At 38.4% G+C, this 24,713-nt stretch overlaps 2 protein-coding genes and 1 long non-coding RNA gene across 6 annotated transcripts in view; 1 reads left to right on the forward strand and 2 right to left on the reverse strand.

Annotated features, from left to right (window-relative positions):
- LOC145457406 (116 kDa U5 small nuclear ribonucleoprotein component-like) overlaps positions 1 to 24,713 on the reverse strand; it is a 134,903-nt gene that overhangs the window by 64,387 nt on the left and 45,803 nt on the right. The window lies entirely within an intron of this gene.
- LOC145457423 (membrane-bound acylglycerophosphatidylinositol O-acyltransferase mboat7-like) lies at positions 1,181 to 12,418 on the reverse strand. Of its 2 annotated transcripts, XM_080335648.1 has the most exons (8): positions 11,793 to 12,418; positions 9,795 to 9,924; positions 8,705 to 8,888; positions 8,444 to 8,645; positions 7,065 to 7,229; positions 6,123 to 6,314; positions 4,675 to 4,833; positions 1,181 to 3,380 (listed from the first exon to the last, which is right to left on the reverse strand). In XM_080335648.1, exons 1-8 carry the CDS (start codon positions 12,017 to 12,019, stop codon positions 3,173 to 3,175), a joined length of 1,467 nt encoding a protein of 488 aa, XP_080191774.1. In that variant the 5' UTR covers positions 12,020 to 12,418; the 3' UTR covers positions 1,181 to 3,172. The 2 variants fall into 2 exon arrangements, with proteins under 2 accessions (XP_080191774.1, XP_080191775.1); XM_080335649.1 differs by lacking the exon at positions 9,795 to 9,924 and having other exon boundaries at positions 11,793 to 11,999.
- On the forward strand, positions 16,200 to 21,137 carry LOC145457450 (uncharacterized). 3 transcript variants are annotated; one of them, XR_013920875.1, is made up of 4 exons: positions 16,200 to 17,148; positions 18,455 to 18,580; positions 19,881 to 20,066; positions 20,960 to 21,137. It is a non-coding gene; the product is annotated as an uncharacterized LOC145457450 (long non-coding RNA). The 3 variants fall into 3 exon arrangements; XR_013920873.1 differs by lacking the exon at positions 16,200 to 17,148 and having other exon boundaries at positions 17,823 to 18,580; XR_013920874.1 differs by lacking the exons at positions 16,200 to 17,148; positions 18,455 to 18,580 and having other exon boundaries at positions 18,591 to 20,066.

The following is a 24,713-nucleotide window of genomic DNA, read 5'->3' on the forward strand; positions in this document are numbered from 1 at the left end:
TATTTCGCACCCATTTTCCAATTTTCATGCCGGTGATGATAAGATTGTTGATGTACAATGTTCTTTCCAATTCTCTACTAGTTGCTGAAAATTACCACTGACGATAATGTCAGCCACAAATATTTGGGTTAATTTCACATTGAATATAATATTCAATTGTATATTGAAGTTCGCAGTAGGCCTACCTCCGAGAATATCTTCATTTCAATAGAAATATTATCCAGTCGTATAACGAAGTTCTCCATACATCCAAGCAGTGACGTACAGGAGTACATGCTGCCGCCCCTGATTTTCGTTGAAAATGCCGCCCCAAGTAGACTGCAGCAAATTTTGAAATAGTTTCATATTCAAGCAATCGTTTTAATAAAAATTATTACAAATAATGTGCCGCGTCTCAGAAGTTACCAATATCATAACGAAATATATCAAGAAAAAGTTTAATCAAGTCGTTGCAAAAATCCGAATTTTACCATCAATACTGTCAATAGTTTTATAACACTTTTCGAGGCTTTCGCGGGCCGCGCCTGTATAAGGTAGGTTACCATAAGTCCTCTTCCAAGAGGATTTGTTCTCTTTTTTGAAAGTGTCCTCGTAAGACGCCTAAATGTCCTATTTTTTGAGATGTTCGGTAAATGTACGTGAGAATTGGACTCATGGACTGAGATATAGGAAATCAGCGGCCAAGTAACGGTCCGACGGAAAAGCTCGCAGAACCCGGCAATTCGGGATCTGAGCCGGAAAGATGACCGACCTTAAAGTGTGTTTTTTTAATCAACCGACCAAAAAGTCGGGAAAATTTACCATTTTTTCAGGATTTTACACCAGTGTCCTCTTTTCAGATTTCCGAAATATGGTAACCCTAGTATAAGGCAAATAAAAGATCAATAGCCGCCTCAAAATTGAACTCTTCGAGCTTACAATTAAGCGTTTAAATGCCCATGGCTGGTTCACCTTGACCTTACAGAGTATTCTTGGTCCGCTGAGGGACCAAATCGTAATCGTAACGAATTAGCTCGTGATTGGATCTCTCCGTCCTGTGTGTACTGTGCAGCCTGCCGCTGAGACAGAACCGCCAAGTGGCTGCTATGACACTGCAGCCAAGAGTCTCTCCAAGCCATTATGGTAAACATATCCATCTCTACTGTCCGGAATACGCTCACGAGTCGCCAGAGACCACAAATTAAGATACGCAAAAAGTGATTTTCATAGCAATGTGAATTTCAGAAGCGAATGCTCAAAATTAAACATACCTATAAACGGTCTAACTAACAGTACGCAGCATTGAAAATCAAGATATATTACTGGATATTAGAGCGTAACTAAAAGCATTCCGTAAATAACACGAAAGAAAAGCAGCGAGCCTACGCATCTTTAATGAAATTGTGTATGCTGAAATTTATAACAACATTGCAACATCTTCCGACAATCGGAACATTACAGATAAAAATCGAAACTAGAATCAACTGACGACTGGAGAAGACACGCGATCCAGACCGTTACAGTGACGTAACACGGATAATGACTTGAACCTTTCAATGCTTCTGAGAATATTGCGCTTCGAAGCATTCAGTTTTTCGGTGAAATAATCTCATCAGGGGTTTCCGACCAGTGGACCGTGAGCCTTTTTCAGTGGGGCCATGAGGAGATGAGAAAATTGATCGTTTTTAATTTACTCCAGTATATAAAAATAAATGATTCAAAATTTACTAAAACATACCAGTACAGCAATGACCTACATTTTGATCATGAGTTAGTTTCTTTGCCTTACAAAACAGGCAAATCGTACTCAAGCTTAATGAAATAGTCGTGCTATGCCTGTGGGATTCCACATCAACATATTGTAAATCTTACTTCTAAAAGAAAAATCAGTGTCTTACGGTAGCTATTAAATATCACATTATGCCATTAATTAGAAAATTGTTGAGAAAAAAACAAGCTCAAACATCACATCAACTTAATACGGTATATCTAATTAATGCACTGCCTTGTCTATTGTGTGATGTACCGGTGTTAAATCATTTTGTCATTTCAACTACAGGTTATTGTATAACACCAGTCTTTGATCAAAATACAGTTTAATGTTTTTTCAGAAGACTAAATACATAAGGAGGCCATTGATTTTTAAATTACCAAAGGGGGCCACACGCCACAGTGTAAAAAGGGTTGGGAATCCCTGGTTTACGGCCTACAACCATTTCACAATACTAGAATATAATTTCCGACATTTCGCACTAATTAGACAACTAGAATTGCTTAGTTGTCAAGTCTGTACACAATGTTCCATATTCGATGTAGGCAGTTACTGAATGATTTTTGACAATTCCAGCGGCAACCAAGATGTGAATGTTTGCGCAGATGATTGACGAATTGGATATTTCAAAATAGAACACACGACAACCAACCAACTACAAGGGTCTTCAGACGTAATGCTGCTGCGAGAATTCTTGCTCGTTGGAAGGCAAATCATAGAGGGCGTTGTAAATACAAGGGTTGAACTCCTGCTGACAGTGACATTACACACCGAAAGGCAGCTACGACATGAAGGGTTCACAGTAAAAATAATCAAAATCGAACTCTAGTGCAACACGCTATAGAACCAGGGTTGTAACCAAGTCCCAAGTCAATCTCACTTTCATAGTTTTGACTCGAGTCAAGTCAAGTCATTTTCAATTCCAAGTCAATGAGTAGAGGTTCGGGTCCGAGTCATAGTATTGTGACCTCGAGTCCGAATCCAAGTCATTGTGTTCACCGTTCGGTTCTGAGTTCAATCCGGTTCAAGGCACTTTGTCACCTCTCCCCGAGTGATATAGAATGGCTCGCATTCATAACATCGTAATTTTCCTCAGTCCTAACAGTTTCTGGCACTATTTGACTGGCTGGGGAATTGAAGACGACTCGATTTGACTCGAGTCGAAACTATAAAAGTGAAATTGACTATTGACTCGGAACCTGGTGATGGTCACACAATCCGCCCTAACAGTTCCAAACCTTTACTAATCACAGTATTTGCAAACAGACAATACACAATATATACCGTCAATTCCCTAAAACAACGCACGCCCGGCAGTATAAATTCAAGATGAGTCACGAGTTACTGGAATTAGCGGCAGCAATTCGGTAAAACTTCCATTCCAGTTTCAATATGCGAACATATGGATTTCAAACCAGTCCATCACTCTGGTTTCACCTTTGCGACAAAATTGGCTTTGCGTTTTGATAACACTGATGAAGCCGCGGCTAGCAATATGGATAGGGTGGCGATGGAATATATGCCAAAGTAGACTGACGTCAGATATCGCAATATGTCTTCGTAGCTTGATAAGACAAACATGGTCATAAAAGAACCGATGCCAATCACTTTGAACAGGAAGTAGTGCAGCCTGGTAAATAAATTCATCACCGTTACTGGCTAGTGTATTTGATCAAACTGAATGAATTCTGAGCAGGGTTGCAATGACTCGTGACTAAGACGCCCAAGACAGACATTTCATTGTAGCTTCGAAGAACAGGAAAGTCACCACATGATTGGTATTTCGTCTATCAGTCCTGATACTTGGAAAATAGGGCCAGAAACTGTTGAAACCGAGGAAAATTATGATTTCGGTATATTATGATTGCGAACCATTCTATATCATTCTAGCAGAGCTGGAAAATGTGGGTTTAATCGGATTAAACGTGGTACTGAACATAACGACTTGGACTCGTACTCTAGTGAAAAGACTATGACTCGGTGGTGAAATCAAAATGACTCTACTTGTCTCGTTGACATTTTCAGTTCACCACCGAGTCCAAGTCAGTTAGTATGGGGTCGAGTCCGAGCCATATTGTTTTGACTCGACTGCGAGTGATATAGAATGGCTGGCATTCATAACATCGTCATTTTCATCAGTTTTAACAGTTTCTTTTTTCCAAATATCACGAATGATAAACGGAACACCAATGATGTGCTAACTTTACTATTCTTCGAAGTTACAATGAAATGTATGTCTTGGCTGTCCTGGTCTCGACTGAAGTCAGTGATTTTATGTATTTGAAAAAATGAATCGAGTGAGTCAAGTCGAGTCACCAAAAAATCAAGACTCGAGTTGAGTTTCCACCCGTGCTTCCACTTAAGCACCAATGATGCTTACTTTGAACACTTCTGCCAACATTATTACACACACACATTATACAAGCGAAATGTCCGTAAAAGACTGATAGAGAACCATACTCATCACATGACCACAACGGAATTATTTGTAATGCAAATCGAAATTTTCACATCTATTCAATTTTACACATTTTAACCCAAAATGTTGAAGAGTGTCCTCAGTAGCCAAAAGTTTTGATATCATCAGGTTCACGCCAAACGCGCTCACAAATATCAAACATTGCAATTGACATACTGCAGTGCAGTTTCCTGTTCTCAGAAATAATGACATCACCGGCCGCCAATACGTTACCGGGGATCATTTCATTACACATCCTCTACCAAATTACATCGTTAAGACTACATAACTACGATTGCTGATGTACAATGTTCTATCCAATTCTCTACTAGCCGCTGACGATTACCCCTTACGAGTGCCGGCTGAAAATTATAGGATTTATTTCAATATGAATATACTATTCAATTGTTCATTAAAGTTCTCTACCTCCAAAGGTCTACAACAAGAACTGCTACTCAATACTCACACATCGGCTACATTCTTCGAGAAGCCAGTCAGCCCGCAAGTAACTTCAGACAATAGCAGTTTCTCAGCAAACGTTATGTAAACCATCCCGACAAAGGCAAAGTAGTACCCGGCCCTGAACCCGTGCCAAACCGCCGACACCACTCCCACCGCTATCCATCTAGAAAGCGTCATAGTTACGAACGCATATGCACAACACAGTATAGTAGGGCTGGGGTACAATGATTCAAGTCAAGCAGTGAGATACAAATTTTGCGAGTACTATAATCACACGCTCTTTGCCACAAAGAGCCAATTTATCAACGAGAAGTAGAGTTTTGATACTATTTTACACTGCGGAACACTGTCAGCTTCGATTGTACCACATGTACTACAACGCAGACTTATGCAACTAGAAAAATTCCAGCACTTACACATTTGATTAGATTCAGAATTATAGCCACACACTATTTTCCATATTATACTACAATTAGAATTGTAGCTACAGTTTTTTTTTGTCAAATCAAATTAGAAGAAGAATATTAGCTTGGTGTTTTTCAAAATTAGATTAGAATTAGAATTATAGCGTACAGTTTTTTCCAAATCACAATTAGAATTACTGAATTCGTGAAAACTTGGACATTGAATGACGTTCAGTTGCCACCAAATCAGCTCATACTCATAAGCATAAGAATGTGTCTGTACACTGCACATCAAGTTCGGCTCATTCCGCACTATACAGTTCGAACAGCTTCTTTGAGGTACAGAACTTCAATATACAATTGAATAGTATATTCATATTAAAATGAACCCGAATATTTTCGGCTGACACTCGTCAGGGGTAATCGTCAGCAACTAGTAGAACGCTCTCGTATTCGACATTTCGTGCTGGTGACGTCATATTTTGTGTTACGATTGTTGATATAAGCTGTTCTTTCGAATTCTCTACTAGTTGCTGACGATTACCCCTGACGAGTGTCAGCCGAAAATATTCGGGTTCATTTTAATATGAATATACTATTCAATACTATCAGTACACCTGTAGCGTTTTCAGGAAAAGCAGAAATTAGATGAGAATCAAAATTAGTGCATAGAAACATTTCACAAATTAGATTAGAATTAGAGCAAAGAAACATTTCACAAAATATGCTAGAATAATGTAGTTGACCAAGTCTGCTACAAAATTAGACGTGACTGCACGCCAGTGGAAATGACATAAAAAGCGAAGTAGCGATCGACCCAAGGCATTGACGCCGAGTGCAATGGAATAGGTAACGTCAAAAAATATCAAATCATCATCAATGTGATGTAGAACAAGTATTGTATTATTTGCAGTTGTGTGAAAGGAACATATTTCAACCTTCCATGTCAAATGAAATAGGTATGGTATAAAAATTACCAAATTATCTTCAATATGCTGTAAAATTGGGATCAGATTCTCTTTAAAAGGTACAGCCCTATAGTACTTACTTGAGAAGCGCGTGCTTCCCCGATAATATCCTGCTGGCATAGATGTAGTGCGCGAGCCACCATTGCACGGTGCAGTTCCAATAGCGGAAAGTCTTGCCGTAAGTTTCCGAAGTGAACCCTTCGACGATGTATATATTTGTGATGGCTTCACAGTCGTACTTCACAGGCTTTGGGTTCTCTTTCATCGACCATCTAAAAGTACATGGCCATTTGAAATCAACCTCATCCTCGTCTAGTCGTCTAGTCTTGTACAAACTACCAATCTAGTTGGCTGGCCGTCAACTAACTCCTGTGTTTTTGAGTAGTTCTAGTTTTAGTTCTGGTTGCAGATTTTTAAAAGGGAGTAGTTCTAATTGCGCATTTAAAAAATGATTACTGGTATTCCTAGTTCTAGATGTGCATTTTAAAAAGAATTTAGTTGTAAAACCATAGAAAACACATGTAGTCATGATTGCGATGTTCTCGCTGCTATTGCTGGCTCATAGCCATCACTAACTAACAGTGGCACAGCCAGGGGTGGGTAATGGGGATAGGGACCCGCCCATTTCAAACCCAAAACCAATGTTCCCTCTGATTTTACACGAGTCTGCGCGCACTCACCAACTCACTGCGCGGTCCCTTGGACAACAGCGCGTAACGACTAAAAATATGACATCACTACGGCTTTCTTGTGCGCAGCTTGGATTTTATATGCGCAGAGACCGTGTCAGCACTGCGCAATTGCGCACGCACGCAGTTCAGAGGGAACAGTACCAAAAACCCCGTCCTTTTGAGCTGCCGAGATTCCATAACCAATATTCTTAGCTGATTTGAAATATTTGTCAATGAATCGAAAATTTGCAGTATATTATTAACTGAAAATTCAGATATAAAATCTACCGACCTGATCGGGGCAACTTGAAATTGGTGAAATTTCAGAAATACATAGCTATAGGCACTCACATCTGATCGTTTTCGGAGAATATCGAAGGCCCCCGCCCAGGCTGAGATTTTTTCGCTTCCGGATACACACCGAGACCGGCTGCGGTAAAGCTAAATTCAGATAGAAACCACACGACTCCGTATCTCGACATTCCTACAAATCCGATTGGTATCACGTAACAGAATCTTCAAAAAAAGAAATGATGAAACGTGCTTAATCCGATAAAAGAGGAAATATTCAGCGGGAATCTTACTCAAATAGATTGCGTCTATTTGCATTGCGGTATTCACGTCTTCATTATTTCCCACTTGCAAAAGTCAAACTAAGAATTTGTTCAAAATCGTTACATGGTACCAGTGTTGGAATGTAATTTATGCGTTTCCATTCTCACGATGTGCAGGTGGTTGGGTAGTGTATTATACCATATCGATTTGTTTAGACTTCTCGAGGCTTCGTATTCAATCCGCAATTTTGGCTGATAATAGCAGACTGTAGCATGTAGCTATACAGTTACTCACTTATTTTATTTGCCTTTTTGCATGTATATTTAACCTTAATGTTCGTTATTTGATTCACGTTAAGTGGCCAATTGATCTGTCTTTCAAGCAGCTAGCAAAATGTAATGACATTGAATCATTACTCATACTTGGAAAATTCAATTAGACTTGAATTGTGACTTGACTCGAGTCATCTTTGAAAGTCGATTGACTTGCTTTGATTCGAGTAAAAATGCGCAATGACTCGAGATGACTCGTGACTCGAAGGCAGTGACTTGATTCCAACACTGCATGGTACTTGATTGGTATAGAAATTTGCTTTAATTGAGTTACCTTACTTACATGAATTAAAAGGCTAATTGACAAGTATTTGCAGTGCAGGTACTACATCCCAACTTCTAGAATTGATCCAAATGATCCAAATCAAATTAAATAATATATTCATATTGAAACCGGAATATTTCGGGCTGGCACTCGTCAGAGGTAATCGTCAGACTCTAGAAGAGAATTGAAAAGAACATTGTATATCAACAATCGTATCACAGAGTATGACGTCACCAGCATGAAATTTCCTATAATCGAGGCGCAGAGAACAGAGATCGCTTAAGGTCCATGTACCCTTTTTTATAGTAACACCAACTTATTTTTTTCGCATAAACTAGGTTGACGTGTTTTGATAAAAACGACTCCAAGGCACATAAATGTTTGCCAATGGCAAAATCCATGGCCTTTGCCTGTGCTGATTCAAACTTCAGGGAATGAGTCAAGGGTGACCATAGAATAGTTTCAATCTATCATTATGTGCACATGCAATGTTTAAATACCGATAACTGTAGTTAGATAACCATGCATAAATGTTTGTTTAGTAGTAACATGGCAAAAGCTGAATAAAAAATACTCACCTATATATTAAAGAATCTTCATAAAAATTATCAGATTTCATGTACTCAGAGGGGAAATAGTCTCCAAGGGCTGTGCTCAGCATGACCAACACAATGAATATCGGCAGACGGGACAAAATCATGCCCATCACGGGAATACTGTCCGAGACATGTTTGGGCATGTGCAGCATGTCGTGATAAGTTCGATAACGAAAGAACGGTCCTAGTATAAGAACAGTCACCCATGGAACATTGTTCAGATTCAAACACAGCCTCGCTTACCAGTGCTTAAACCAAGAAAGCAATACATGTAGCATACTATATCCGAAGTTGATGGTTCTTCAAGAAGGTGCAAGGATTTATGGTTTGATGGGTCGTTCAAAACCGAATTTCCATTCGGAATTCCGTTGGAGTGAACTGAACGGGATTTACGATGCTCCGCAATCTCATAGGCAACACTTATCATCTGAAATAGTTAATCAAACACTCCAATATGCAATAACGACGCTGGTCAATTGAGTAATGTTGATAATAAAACACACAGCAAACAAACCATGATCGGCTATTCCGATTCATCAAATATTAATGTAACTAACTATTCATACGAAAGCTAGAGTTCAAAAAAAAATTCATATACTGGTAGTGGGGGTTGGAGGAAGGTCATTACAGGTAGCAAAGCAGACATATTATTACTAATGAGAGAACATTACCTATTTAAAAAGTAAAAACTCACAAATCATCAAACTTCCCTGATATATTAGCCGAGTGAAAAATGGCCAGGACCTGATAACTAGATAATTCTAGTTGTCTAATTTGATCAATTTCAGTGAAATAGGCAATCTAATTCTAATTCAATTTGTGAAATGTTTCTATGCTCTGATTTTAATCTTAATCATATTTATTGTTTTCCTGAAAATGCTACGGAACTGTTTAGTGCGACCGAGCCCAGCTTGCTGCGCAGACAATATAGCTATGATTCTAATTCTAATCCAACGTGAAAAAAAAAGTGTAGAAATCACTCTAACCGCGGACGTTGAAACTAGCAACTACGGTAGGCTACTGGATAGAATATTCAAGACACATTTGAATAATACATTAATATTGAAATAGACCCGAATATTTTCAGCTGACGTTCGTCCGGGGCCTCAGGGGTTATCATCAGCAACTAGAACAAAACGTTGATATACAATGTTCCTGCCAATTCTCTACTAGTTGCTGACGAATGACGATTAACCCTGGCTCGTGTCAGCCAAAAATATTATTCAATGGAATATTGAAGTTCTATACCTCCAAGAAGCTCTTCAATATATATTTGGGGTTGACCCCACATAGAAAATTGGTTAGGTTGCAAGGAAATGGTGTGAATGCTTACTTTAATCATCGCTATTAGTTGAATTCCGTTAGCAAGGGTATTCTCATTCCTCCATGCACTACCGTAAGTCAACAGGCAGAAGAAGAGACGATACAGAAACGAAAATCCAAAAACAATACGAGGCATAAACCTGTCAATAAACATGCCAGTTCAATTACGAGACTATATTACCATCTCTGCGTTACAATCGAGTCAAATTGAATCGGTATATACTCATATTGAAATGAACCCAAATATATCCACCCGGCACTCGTCAGGGGTAGGCCTAATCGTCAGCCGAAAATATTCAGGTTTATTTCAATATGAATATACTATTCAATTGTATATTGAAGCTCTGTAGCTCCAAGAAGCACTTCAAGTAAGTTAAAGTTAAGTGGTTAAAAAGTTTGAAAATATTAGTCAAGAAATTGTTAAAATATTACTGATATGTGATATATAGCCTATAATAATGGACAAGACAATTTAATCAATATCTCAAACGTTTTTGTTGATTGACATTGGTAAATCAATTTCAAAACATTTCGCATAAATACACAGCATAAATGGCGATATAAACCAATGATACTATAAAATACGAATAAACGGACTATCAACCAGTTACAGAAACAAACAAAAAACCATGTTATAGAATTACGAGCAGGTTTACAGCATAGCACAATTATTATAGGTAATGCAAATAGTTATTCGAAAATAATGTAAATTTGAAGGTAAATTTTATTCTACATAAATTTCTAGGCGAAAATACAAACTCAACAGCTAAATCCAAATCATAAATATGATGTTGCGACGCAACTGACGAATGTCATTATGGAAAAAGTGCAAACTCGGGCGACTAGATATTTCTAGTTAGGTGTAATTAGATTAATTAGAACCAAATGCCGATAATCTAATTATAATCTAATTTGTGAGATGCTTCTTTGCTTCAATTCTAATTATAATTTAATTAGTGAAAGTTTATACGCCCTAATTTTAATTCTAATCAAATTTCTGGTTTTCTTATAGACGTTACAGGTTTTCGCAAACTCAGTAATTCCAACTCCAATCTAATTTCGAAAAACCTGTGTAGTTATCATTCTAATTTTGATTCAATTAGAAAAAATAAATATGTAGATAATTCTAGTCCAATTTAGAAAATAAAACCTTTGTGTAGCTACAATTTGAATTCTTATCTAATTTAGAAAATCTGAAAATTGTCTAGTTGTCCAAGTCTGCAAGTGCGCCAATCACAATTCATTTAGAAACAATCTGCTTAAAATGTGGATGTGCATTAGGGCTCTTCAAAAATGACTTTTTTTCTCAAATTGTACTGACTGGCTACTTGATAAAATTGTTAGGTTACCTAATTTAAGCCTACACACAAAATTTGGTTCAATTCCAGCCAGTAACCGCTTTGCTACAGGAGAAGAAAGTTCCTATTTAATATATAATAATAAATAAAATAAAAATTGAAAATTTTCTGTTCACCCCATGAAAGTGTTAGGCTGTCTGTAGAAACGATCCTCACCAAATTTGGTTCAATTCCAACCTGTTGAAGCGGAGTTATTGCCGTCGAAAAATTTTGATTTGAATAAAATAGTGTTTATAGTGAGCATAAACAAAGAATCCCTTTCACCGTAAATACTATTTTATTCAAATCCAAATTTTTCGACGGCAATAACTCCGCTTCAACGGGTTGGAATTGAACCAAATTTGGTGAGGATCGTTTCTATAGACACTTAGACAGCCTAACACTTTCATGGGGTGAACAGAAAATTTTCAAATTTTTTAGTATTTATTTTTATATAATAAATAGAAACTTTCTTCTCCTGTAGCAAAGCGGTTACTGGCTGGAATTGAACCAAATTTTGTGTGTAGGCTTAAATTAGGTAACCTAACAATTTTATCAAGTAGCCAGTACGATTTGAGAAAAAAAGTCATTTTTGAAGAGTCCTAATGTGCATATTTCATCATAGCGTAAACCAGACACTGTAATCAATGAAGAAATAATAAAATATTTACCCTGTCTGCAATGTCTTTATAATTAGAGTCCCAACACACGTAGAAATCATCAGATGGCTCATCTCCCATCCGCAGAACAAGACTGCAATGAGAAATCCTATAGCGGCGGACAGATTTCTCTTGAGACGGGGGTCGTGCAGTTTCCGTGTAAAATCCCCGGCAATAATGGACAGGAATACAACGATGAGATAGGCATGATCCCGTTTCAGAATGTTATGCAGAACCATTGCCAAAAATATACACTGAAACAATAATTACAACAGTAAGCTATCTAGCATGCATGTCTATTGTTATTTTGGAAACATTGTAAGCAGAATAAAAGATTATACAGTATACTCCATTCAAATCGCACTTCTGCTAGGAGAAAAGCTCAGTCCATATCTGATGTCTAATGTAATTTAGTATCCATACACAATAACATGACAAGAACTACTCAGGGTTACCCAGGAATATTTGAAATTCAACTCATTTATAATTGGTTGAGCGTATGAGCATTCATTACCCTTACCCCAACTCCATAATCCTACGTCACAGCCCAAATATGACTTTAAAACAATTATAAACAACAAAATTTGGACATGTTCATACGGAACAATGATTGCAGATGGTCCATGATATTATGGATAAGTAAACTAGACATAACATGTCTACTGTCTGTAAAAGACCTACCGTCAACCGGGGTGACTTTGATAGTTTTTGGCACTTCTGATACGTTTTGAGTAGGTTAAAGGGGTTTTTCATTTCTTATTCTCTGAACTAGTAACAATGTGGCTCTTGGCTATCAATATACCAAATCATTTTTTTATCAGCTTTTGTCTTCATGCTTTTTTAAAAGGTCAAAAAAATATCAAAGTCACCCCGGCGTCGGGGTGACTTTGATACTCCATGAAAAAACAATTTGTTATCAAATTGAAATCCTTATTGGTGTCTCTTTGATAACCAATTGTTTAAAAAATAATACTAGACATAAAAGAAACATCCACCAACACAAATTACTCCACCAATAAGAAGTTTTCTGAGATGTTCAGACACCACCATAATTCTGAGAGTTGGAACTTGCAGTTGCACTGATTTTCCCTTCTCTCTCAAGACAGAGTTCATGTAACAGGTTATCACAATTGTCACACTGTTCCCAGAGGTAGGTTCATCTTATAACTTCCAAGTTTAGTGTAGGAGCCCGTCAGAATCGCGTCACGGGACGCATTTGGTTCGCCCAGATCTGAACTAATCCTAGCCCCAACTTGTTACAGAATTCCACACTATTAGATCGTATATTTCGCTGCTTTAAAACTTGCTATTGGAACTATGGTTTTCATACATCCTCCTCAGGAGGATTTGTCCTCCATTTTGAAGAAATGTCCTCCCTTTGCCCAAATATCCTCCGTTTTGTCAATTTGTTTTCCTTTTTAGCCCTAGATGCCCCAAAAGACCATAAATGACATTAAATTTTGGCCTAAAAGATAGATAACTGGGCACATGCGTGTATAAACTGGTTTTATTTAAGTCAACACTACAGAACTATAGGTAAAGAGTGGGTAATTCGGGACTCGAGCCGAGTGATGACCTTTTTTTCACAGTTATCAAAGTCACCCTGACTATCAAAGTCACCCCGGTTGACGGTATATTAATCAAGTCATTTCATCTTGATCTGGACTGGCGAGTGCATACATTCACTGGACTCGAAAAGCTGCCTCATTCTCCAATCACTGCACATCTACGTGAACCAAGCATTAAATATTGTTAGCGTATTTGGATGCAAACAATCGATACATTGCATGAAGCACTTTGGAGCTTAGTGGATTGCAGACAATCCCACTCGACCGTCCGCGACTAATGCTAAACCATTGCCGACGGCCCAATCGAAATGATAAAAAAGTCGCTCGACGCACCGAGTTTATTACAGGTCATCATGTCAGAGGTTACAACCGCCAATCAAGCATATCGTCGTTGTGAAATCAAAGTACTTTATGTCCATTTTACGAATTTTGAGAAAATTAACTTTGTTTAAAGTTCTTATTTTCTGTCGGCCATATATTGGTCATGGTTAACTTTGAAACAATATGACAAACAAGGTCAAGATACGGCAGGAAAAATGCGGAAATTTTACAAAAACTCGAAATTTGCGTAGGTGACCGCCTGTAATCCGCCGGTCCATCTTGCTACGACTAGAAATGTCAAAGTCTGATAAGATCAAGAAATAACCAGAAATTCTGCAGATTATTTCTATTTTTACGTATGTCGATAGAACAACCCTGCTCAATGCTCAAATCCTACTCTTCAGGGAACAATATAATACCAAAGAGAAAAGAGCAAACATCATCGTCGTCATAATCAGGTTTGATTTACATTTTACTACCAAGTCAAAGCACGATCCACTCACCCGTAGACGATAAACTCTTGCAGATGCAGGCGGACGAATTTAATAATTAAATTCAAATCATGTACATTTGATGCAGTGGTGTTTAGAAGTGTTTAGCTATCTCCGAAGCATACCAAAATACGTGGTTAAAGCATCATCTACAGCAGTTTACAGCGTACCAGCAGAGGTGGTCAAAGTAGTCACTGTCGCTACTCAAGTAGAAGTAGAAGTAACGCCGGAATTTCTACTCAAGTAGAAGTTAGAGTGGTGGTTCACAAGTGCGCTTATTTTTGCCTACAAAACTAAAAACTGTCAAGTAGAAGTACTCTGAAATCATAACTACTTAAAAAGTAGTGTGAGTACGAAAAATCCACTTCAAGTGCTTCAAAAAGTAGAAGTACTTCGATCGTTACTGACCACTTCTGCGTACCAGCAGTGCTGTAAACGACTATGGCTAAAGATCAGAAAGCCTCTTTGGTTAGATGGGATTAGGTGGAAGCATCGCGCCTTTATAAAGGCTGTGGTAGAAGTACCTACTTCGTAATGACTCCTTTTACTACTTCTGAAACCTAAACATTCGCTGATAATCCTGATCAATAATTCAGAAGAAATTAAATTTTCTAAGATAGGCCATGCAAGCGTATTTCCAGTTTTTGGGACATATAAGATTGCATGGTTACATCTGATAAAGCTAGACTGCTAGAGTAGGTCGCACCAGGCTTCCTGTCCGCTCGTGCAGAAGGATTTCGCTAATAAAATGATTGTCGAATAATGTTATAATTGCTGATGAGTAGGGCGCTTTTTATTACCTGAAAAACGGATGATTTTGACCTAAAAAAATAAAAAAAAACTACATTTTTGAAATTATAAAAATTAATTTTTTGACCAAATTGTGACCTTTATAATCGTTGGGTTATAATTTTCATCTGAACAAGATACACACACCTTACAATGCGATAAGAGACAATGCGATGTAACGAACAGACAGCAGGGTCGAACGACACGCATCAGTAGCGATCCTTTACTCTAACATCCACTTCGGCCTATAGTTCTTTTTCGATGTTGATCTTTTTGAAGCCGCGGTCCTTTCTACTAGTTCTTTCCATTCCTTGTGAGCACTTTGTTTCTTCGGGTCTTTTTCTGGGCTTTTTGTCGACGTAGGAACGCTGACAGCGAGGGAAGAGGAGCCCAGCGATGCATCTCCGACGGGAATCAAACCGGGTCAGCCAGGCTCGTATCATCTGTTTACTCGAACAGCGCGTTTTAGAAAATAATCTATCATGGTATGGCACCCTCCCACATATTATAAGGGCCGTAGTTTAGTCGAAGAGCGATACGGAGAAGTTGTATCGGATACGGTGTAAACTAAAATGTGTAGATCGGTAATAAAAAATGGGCAGATTGTAAAAATACCATATTGTGTAGCTTCATTTGCGGAAATTAAGTATGATACTGTGAATTGAAAAAGAAATATATGTAGTACGTCTAAAAGCGGAAAATGTATTTCATGTCTTTAGTCCAGGAAGTTTCAAAGGTGGTATGCAAGAACAGGACTAAAGCTAAAAAAAGTAATAGAGTCCACTTTTCCAGATTAGGATACGCCATCATGGACCGCCCCAGCAAACACAAAACCGTAAAAGGATCATCCGGGATCATCTCGATTAGGTTCTGATTTTCTAAGTGTCGAGGGAATGTCTAAAATACGTAGTAGGATGGTCTTGTGGTTATATTCAATCAGAATAAATTCATACTCGGTGTTGTTCCATCTCCTGCATTAGGCTTCGTTATATCCGGTAGTTAACCTAATAATGCAAATTTTCTATCTCTCGCGGGTACGACTAAAATACGTAGAAAGGATGACTTTGTCGGTACATTCAATCACGATGAATTCTATCCGGTTTTGTTCGATCTCATGCGGTAGCTTCGTTCTATCCATTAGAAAACAATGTTCTCCCTTCGTTTTATTGCGTGAGGATGTCACCGGTGTTGTATATTCGTGTTGTTGCTCTAAGGTCGAATAGTTTTGTTTTCCTCTGATATACATGATCTTCATTATATATATATTCGCTCTTTCGGTAATCTCGCATGTTCAACGAGTATGGTTAATAGTTTTATTCAGAGAATAACTAAATAAGTGATATGTTGTACGTTTAGGAATATGATTATCGATGCGTGACTTCTAGAATATTTCGGCGATTCAAATTTTACGTCATCGCGCCATACAAAGATTTGAAGCGCAACAGGTCGCAGCCAGGCATAGTTCGCTCTTTCTGTATGGTAAATGCCGTAAATATATAGGAATTGTGACTGACTGAGGTAGCGGGTTAAAGGTATATATGCAGTAGCATATAGCTTATGGGGTATTTCGAATTGCCTGTAGTATATGACGCCTAGAGCTGTTTGACTTTCTGCAAAACAGGTGTAGACAACTATAGAAAAGTTTCAGCTTTTCCAGGTTAGAATTAGAGCTAAACCGTTTTTCCGAATTAGATTACAATTATATTGCTGGCATTTCGCTCTAATTTAGTGAAATTAGACCACTATAATTCGCTTCAAACATCTGAATTACCGGTACCTATACCTACGGTATATCATAATATTTATGCTTGAATTTTCTAGGTATATAAGTCATATAGATACATTCCTGTAGAACACTCATTCATGATTTTCTAAAAGTTGGTGCAAGAATGGAAATTTTCAACTTGATGTTGATTAATGGAGCAAAATTTGATATTTGAGTGCAATTATACCTCGAATCCAGTGACAAGATTATTAATCGTTGAAACCAAACGCAGCTTGATTATGTTGGCCAGAGAATTTGGCTAGCCAGACCATATTGATGGAATATGGTCACAGTAAGATAATATTTTGGGCTATTTTACATGAACTTTCCAACATTTGATTTGATATGTCCACTAAAACAGTTCTTATTCTGCTTTCGAATAAGACCTTAATTGCTGGTTTCAATGGTAACTGTGTTTGTCAAAGGCTGCAAAGGTAATTTCTTTTCCTTGTTAGATGTTTATTTGTTTGTTTGTGGTGTTCATGGTGGTGGTTCGACTACACTGGTCATTTTACACCAGGCCGGTTCTTATTATTATTATTCCGTATCTGCCCGATTACCAGTGAACTCGGCACTTGGTGAATTCGGCCACACAAACTCGGCACTTGGTGAATTCGGCCGTGGTAGATCTCGTAGCGGTACCGGTCACCATGATTGGTTACTGGAATGTTTGCCGGTGAACTTGGCACTTTGAGTGGTTGTCAATGTTGTACGGCGGTCAGGGCATGCGTAGATCACACAGTCACGGCGTGATTAGATCACAGATTGCGTAATTGCGGGAAATAACGCGACGCTCTTCACTTGGTGAACTCGGCCCTTGGAGGAATTGGCACTAGAACACCTTCGCATTAGAAATGCATTTAGTATGAATGAACAGTATCAAAAAGGAAATTTAAACGTGTCGTGGCTCGTGGTAGATCTCGTAATCTTGGGATCCTTCAACCGTGTTATCAAGACACCCTAATCCCAGAGTGGAATCGTTTCTCCAAAGGCAAAAAATAATTTATTTTGACGTGATCATGCGAAACATTTGTTGATGAGGAACACTGGCTTGTCGTGATCGATAAACGAAGAAGCGCCGCTTGATGTTCCACAGTTTTGATCACATACAACGCCAAGATCCATCTTCTCAAAACTTACACGACACAGGCCCGTGACTCACGCCATCGATTCCAAGCAGACCGCGCGTGGTCGGTATATGAGCGCTGTGTTATTTCCCGTGGCTACGCAATCCGTGATCTAATCACGCCGTGACTGCGCGATCTACGGATGCCCTGACCTCCTTACAAGATTGACGAATCACTTGATAATACTATTATTAGTTTGATAATTCATATTAATAGCTGTAAATACACTTCATTTCAAAATTTCCCGAGGGCCGAATTCACCAAGTGCCGAGTTTGTGCGGCCGAATTCACCAAGTGCCGGGTGCATCGGCAACCATCTGCCCACTTACAGCACGGCCCACTCCTAGGCTTTTTAAGACATGGCTATGCGAATCAGATGGCGAGGAGGAGCCTAGATAAACGGCCAACACTTCGGTAGGAATTATGGAGTCGACGTGTCACGCTCAAACCCGCAATTCATTGGTGTTTAGCTATAATGGAACGTACCACTACGTTTCCTCGCCATACCTTGTAAAATGAGACTGTAGCATTTGGCATTTCGTGTGGCAATTGACTTTTGTGTGGAAAATTGTGTTCGTTTTAGAACTTATCCGAAACTTTTATTCCGCCATAGATTGTATATGATAAAACAATATCGGAATTGATCCTAGAAGAATTCCAAAGCAACTCACCACAAAGGAGGATTTAAAGAAGTTTGATGGAAAATTGAATGAAAGCAAAAGCCTTTGCGAGAGATGTGGTATGTTGAATCTGTTTTGGTATTTTTAAATAGGCCTACTTTGTTGTGCCGATAGCAGACAGTATATATAAACGTAAGATGTGGAAGCTATCAAGGTGTTTTTAGAAATTCAGTCAGTCAAAGTGGACGATCGTATTGCTTGGATTATATTTAGGCTTATTTTAGCATCTTTGAGATGCAACTCTAAACGTGGACGGTCATGAACAGTAGGGCTCTTCAAAAATGACTTTTTTTCTCAAATCGTACTGGCTACTTGATAAAATTGTTAGGTTACCTAATTTAAGCCTACAAACAAAATATGGTTCAAATCCAGCCAGTATCCGCTTTGCTACAAGAGAAGAAAGTTCCTATTTATTATATAAAAATGAATAATAAAAAATTTGAAGATTTTCTGTTAACCCCATGAAAGTGTTAGGCTGTCTATAGAAACGATGCTCACCAAATTTGGTTCAATTCCAACCAGTGGAAGCGGAGTTATTGCTGTCGAAAAATTTGGATTTTAATAAAATAGTACTTACGGTGAGCACAACTTTAATAAGTAAACAAAGAATCGGTCACCGTAAATACTATTTTATTCAAATCCAAATTTGTCGACGGCAATATCTCCGCTTCCACAGGTTGGAATTGAACCAAATTTGGTGAGCATCGTTTCTATAGACAGCCTAACACTTTCATGGGGTGAACAGAAAATTTTCAAATTTTTATTACCTATTTATTTTTATATAATAAATAGAAACTTTCTTCTCCTGTAGCAAAGCGGTTACTGGCTGGAATTGAACCAAATTTTGTGTTTAGGCTTAAATTAGGTAACCTAACAATATTATCAAGTAGCCAGAACGATTTGAGAAAAAAAGTCATATTTTAAGAGCCCTAATGTCCATGTGAGAGAAACGTTTTAGGGTAGGCCTACTCATATGTCTCGCAGCGTTCTCTACATAATTGTCAATTGCGATACAAACTGTTTGCTTGTATTGGTGAAGCCATCCAACTTCGAATTGTAAAATGTTGGGAGTCTTGATATCAAATTTTTGAAAGGTGCACTTTGAGAAGATTTCGGAATCTGTCAAATTATACAAAAATTTAGCAAATTCTTTGACATATTTCATCTATTTGGGACTCGATCAACGTAAAAGAATTGGTAATCATTTTATACAATGTATTGTATTTGTAGTTGAAGTATAGTAATAATTCTTATGGTTACCGCACTTGTAACGATTCACGGCCATAACTGGAATAATTAGAATGATGTAACTTTCAAATTGTCATGCATTTTGCAACCACATTGTTCTCAATTTTCAAGGTGCTGACCATTCGAGGAAGAATCACCCACCGGGAATTCACGATCCGTAAACGTGCCCGACTGTTTCTCTCCTCAAGCGGAAGCGACAGAGAAGAGGAACGAAGAGAAAAAAGGAGCAGAAATAGCAAGAGTGTGACAAGTCGCGTCCGTTCGCTTTAATGCGTATTTCCATCCGCGAAGTAGTAGGTGGGAAAACTAATGGGCGTTTGGTTAGGGCTTATATAAGGTTGACTCCAGCGCTGTATTTGCTTAATGTTGCTATGAAATAGGGGTGGTGTCATTTGGTATCAATATTGACTATTGAAAGACCATTTGTTAGTGGTCATGGATTTGTTCGGCCAGTATGCAGTAATTTCTGATGGTCACTTCCCGGGCTTCTGTTCTCTAACCCCTCATGATTGTTATTCTGCTTCTAGTAAGACTGTCGATTCTAATGTTTTATCGTATCATTTGTCGGAGGTTTCGCTCGCTTTATTTACAACGTTTTGCTCTCTGCTAGGTCAATTACTGGCTGAGTATCACTACAGCCTAAGAAACTGCACTAATTCTCATTTTAATGTCTTGCTGGTTATCTTGCTGTCAATTCTAATAATTTATTAATGTCTATACCAGTGCCGCCACTCAAATGTTTTGTTCTCTGTACACAATATTGTTAGGTCTTTAGCTTTCCAGGCAGAGTATCATTCCACTTTCTAGACTTGAGTATATATCTCTCCAACTAGCTGCCAAATAACTGATTCATTTGGATTGTTGAATTGATCATTTTGGACAGAATGTGAAGAAATTTTAGTCAAGAATTCTTTTTGTGTTAGTGGCTGTTTTCAAAGAGTGCTGAAGTAGTCATCGTTGATCTTGATAATCAAGTAGAAGTGACGATTGAAGTCAGTTCTCTAGTCATATAATATTAAAAAATATAATAATAAAACTTGAAAACTTGAGTGGAAATAGTTCAGAATCGAATCCATTTTAGTAAGTATGGGCGAAAAAAATGTAGGAGTCATTCGTTAGTCGCTACCTCTGCCATTTTCGCAGTACGAATGTCTTAGCTATTAATCATCATTTTCATTTTATTTCTGCAGGGTGTTGAGAAAAAAGGCCGCATGCTGGTTATTTAACTGGCTCATCAGAAGATGAAACCTGATGATAAGGACTGTTTTCACTTTCTTTCTAAAGACATTCGTTCGTTTGTTCGTTTTATTTTTTACAACGGCATTATTGCCAATTCATTTGAAATTAAATTATCACAAATGTGATTAATATGTAGTAAATAATGTGGTGTGTGTACGCAGCCGTGATCAGGTTAAGCCCATAGTGGTAGAAAACAGGTTATTATATCAGGATCTTCTTCTTCTAACGTAGGATCTACATTCTACTCACCATGTTTAAAGGCTGTAGCATCTGCATAATATTTACATTATTGAAGGACATGGAAAAGACGTTGAATTGAGTCGACACAAAATCCCCCTTTCTACGACCTGCCGAGATCTAATATCTACTATATCGGCTCGGCTTTTCTACATCTTTGGTCTGTACTGTGTTTGCTGGGGCTAGATTACGATATGATAAGTAAATGCTAGCTTGCGAAACATCAGTTTCAAACGTTACGATGGGTCATATATACTCTGATGAAAAATTTCATATGGGCGACAATGCGGTGTAAACAGAACCACGCCACCCGCTACTTAAATTATATTCACCAATACTTTTTTGAAATCATGTTGGTCACTCCATATCCACTGTGCTCGAAGCGCGACGAAACTTCTGAGCTCTACTCAACTTTTATCACAATTAAACGTTGATACTCCGTGAAAACAGCCCCGAAATTCCTCAGGCAATCTTCCTGATTAAAAAGGATTAAACTACTTCTACTTGACAAACTGAAAATAGTAAAAAGTAAGTAAGTAGATAACAATATATTATGAAGTAGAAGTAGAAAAATCAGTTCTACTTGAGTAAGTACTAGAAGTAGAAGAAAACTGCTTGAGTACTTCGTTACTGCATGACCACGTCTGGCATAACACCATGTCAACCTATTTGTTTCATTGGAATGTTTATGATTCGCAGTGAGCAGAGAATGGGCCCATCTGCAACGGTAAGGCCTAGGCTACAAGCTGTAAAATGTCAAATGATAAGCTCACCGACAATGCAAAATCTACGATACAAACGAAATGCGGGTTGCAAAAAAATTTTGACTTTGTGAAGAATTTTGACTTTTTTGACCTAACGCTACAATTTTGACAATATTTTGACTTTTTTTGACATGTCAAAAAAAATTGCCGTACTGATGAGGCATACCTCCGTAATCCAGCGGCGTCTGACGCGAAAAACGCCTAGCGCCCTATAATGTACATCTGTTTTGGCCTTATGGAAGGAAGCAATTTTTATTACCGCCAGGTGCGCTAAAGCGATGGAAATCGACCATCCAGTTTGGCAGTTTGTCTATAAAGCTCAGTCGGCAAAAGTCGTTCACCAAATTAGGTAAAAATTACCGGACATAAACAAATCTCCAGATCCGGTTCCTTCATATTTAGCTCTCTTTTCATCTCTGTCAAGAGTATGAACCTCTGAATAGTGAAGAGCAGTGGTGGTTCTCAACCTCTCGACCTCGCGGAACGGCAAAACTTCAAAACAGATGTTGCGGACCGGTTACAACCTTCGAAATTAACCCAAAATTTAATTACGATTACATATGCAACCCAAATGCAGTATTGGAAAATTTATTTAGTGTTGCCTTTATGGTACTAGATATATGTATGTGTGGTTCTATTGAACTTTCTGCAAGACGAATGTCGCGAAGTCCTGTTATAGCTTGATTGTAATTGTTTTTAATCCTTTGAAAGAAATGCGACTATATGCTGTTTGCCATAACCTGTCGGCTAATTGAACTGTCGGGATTTAACAAAGTGCCCATATAGCTTATAAGCCCTGGCGTAGCAGCATTTGCTGCCGCCCCTGCTCTCGCTTAAAATGCCGCCCACCGCCTAAGTAGACCGCAGCAGATTTCGACATTGATTCATGTTGAAGCAATATTGTCAATGAAAATAATTACAAATAATATGCTGCGTCTCAGCCCCACCGTCTCAGCGTTATTAAGGCCAAAAATAAGAATGCCGAGAAATGGCGAACGAATGTATTGTGCAAATAGAAAATCAATAGCCGCCTCGAAGCTTAACTTTTAGGGCTTTCGCCGAAGCAAAAGCAGCGATGATATCCTCAAATTCAACTCTTTGAACGTAGTCTCTTTCTATAGACAGAATGGATAGAGCTATAGTCGATCATCATTCATGGTAGAGCCTCAATAACACTTAATCAGTTTGAGCTTTAAGAAGCTCCTCTCACAGTTCGCAATTGAAACACCAATGGTCAGATGAAGTTTCGGACACGAGCTTAAATATGGTGTCGAATCAAGTAGCTTTGCATTGCATATGTTTCTGCATGTTCTGGTCAATTGTTTGTTGCGATTGTAGTCTCATTGCAAGCTCTTTCCATTTCTCCATGCATTCTTTGTGAATTTGGAAATTCTCATGCTTAAATATGCAACATTTTGTGCTAAATAAAGCAGAGCCAGTAAAATGGAACATCTTACAGCAATAACTATACAATCCAGATTACTTTTTCGAATATAATAACCAGCTTCTCAAAATTCTGTCACCGTTTTTGAGTATTTTATAGAACCATTCTTTGGAAACACTTCTTCGCTCAACCTTAGTGCTGTCGCCAACTTTGATTATTCTGCTTCTGGAAGCAACTGGCCCATCCTTGTTTTGATACCTTTGTTAGGAGCAATCGGCCTTTGACAGCTATGGAGTGGTTCCATAGCCATGTTAACATATTAATTCGTGTTTTCGGAATCAGCGCGACACTATAGCTTTCGATTGAGAGCAGTTGCATTGAATTTTAGCTCACGGGACGCCAGCTAAAGGACTACCAATTAGGCTGCTTTTGGCCGGCCGTGTGCACTGTGCAACCTCATTTTGCCGCCCCCTTGGAGCCTGCCGCCCCTGGCGCAGAGCCAGAACCGCCAAGTGCACTAATCCCAATTCTAGTGTTGTGGGGGTCGTGATGTCGCACCTATTCCATTGACGATAATTCTACGGTGACACGTTGAAAATCTATTCGAATTTCGGATAAATATCCCACTTCTTTACTGTCCGTGCAGCCTTAAATTCACATTGCGCTCCGTAGTATCATTGCCAAGATTATAATGGTCAAGAGTAATAAATCGCATGTCTCACAACCTTTACGAACGAGATGAGTAATTTCAATTACGGGCGCGACCCTAAATCACTTGGGTGTGATATGTCTGACCTGTCTCGTGTACCGAACTCCCTGTATAGAATAACGCTTTAGTAGGCCTACAAATGTGAATGCAGATCTTCTTGGAATAGGCTACACTACTTAGGCTTACCATACGTCCTCTTTTAAGAGGATTCGTCCTCTTTTTTTACTTTTTTGAAAGTGTCCTCGGAGGACGCCCTTTTGTCCTCTTTTTTGAGATTTTGTCCTCTTTTTTGAAAATTTAGGTCAGATTTAGAGGAAATCGCGAGTGATATGCCGTAAATTAGCGCAGAAGTGAAGCTCCGGCGGGTATTTCGGAGGGAAAAGTGGTGATTTAAGCCCTGAGCGAAAAGAAGACCTTTTTTTTTTTTTAGTCATCCACCTGGCAATGTAGAGAGAAAAACGTTATTTTGAGCACTGAGCGGAAGTGATGACCTTTTTTTTTTTAGTCAACCGATCACGAAGTGGGAAAAATTTACCGGTTTTTGAGAATTCTTCTCCAGTTTTGCATGTCTGAAATTTCTGATAAAGTGTCCTCTTTTTACATTTCTAAAA

This window comes from Botryllus schlosseri, chromosome 15 (genome assembly GCF_051294905.1).
Source record: "Botryllus schlosseri isolate E-star chromosome 15, Bs_hap1, whole genome shotgun sequence".
In the NCBI taxonomy this organism is placed as follows: Eukaryota; Metazoa; Chordata; class Ascidiacea; order Stolidobranchia; family Styelidae; genus Botryllus; species Botryllus schlosseri.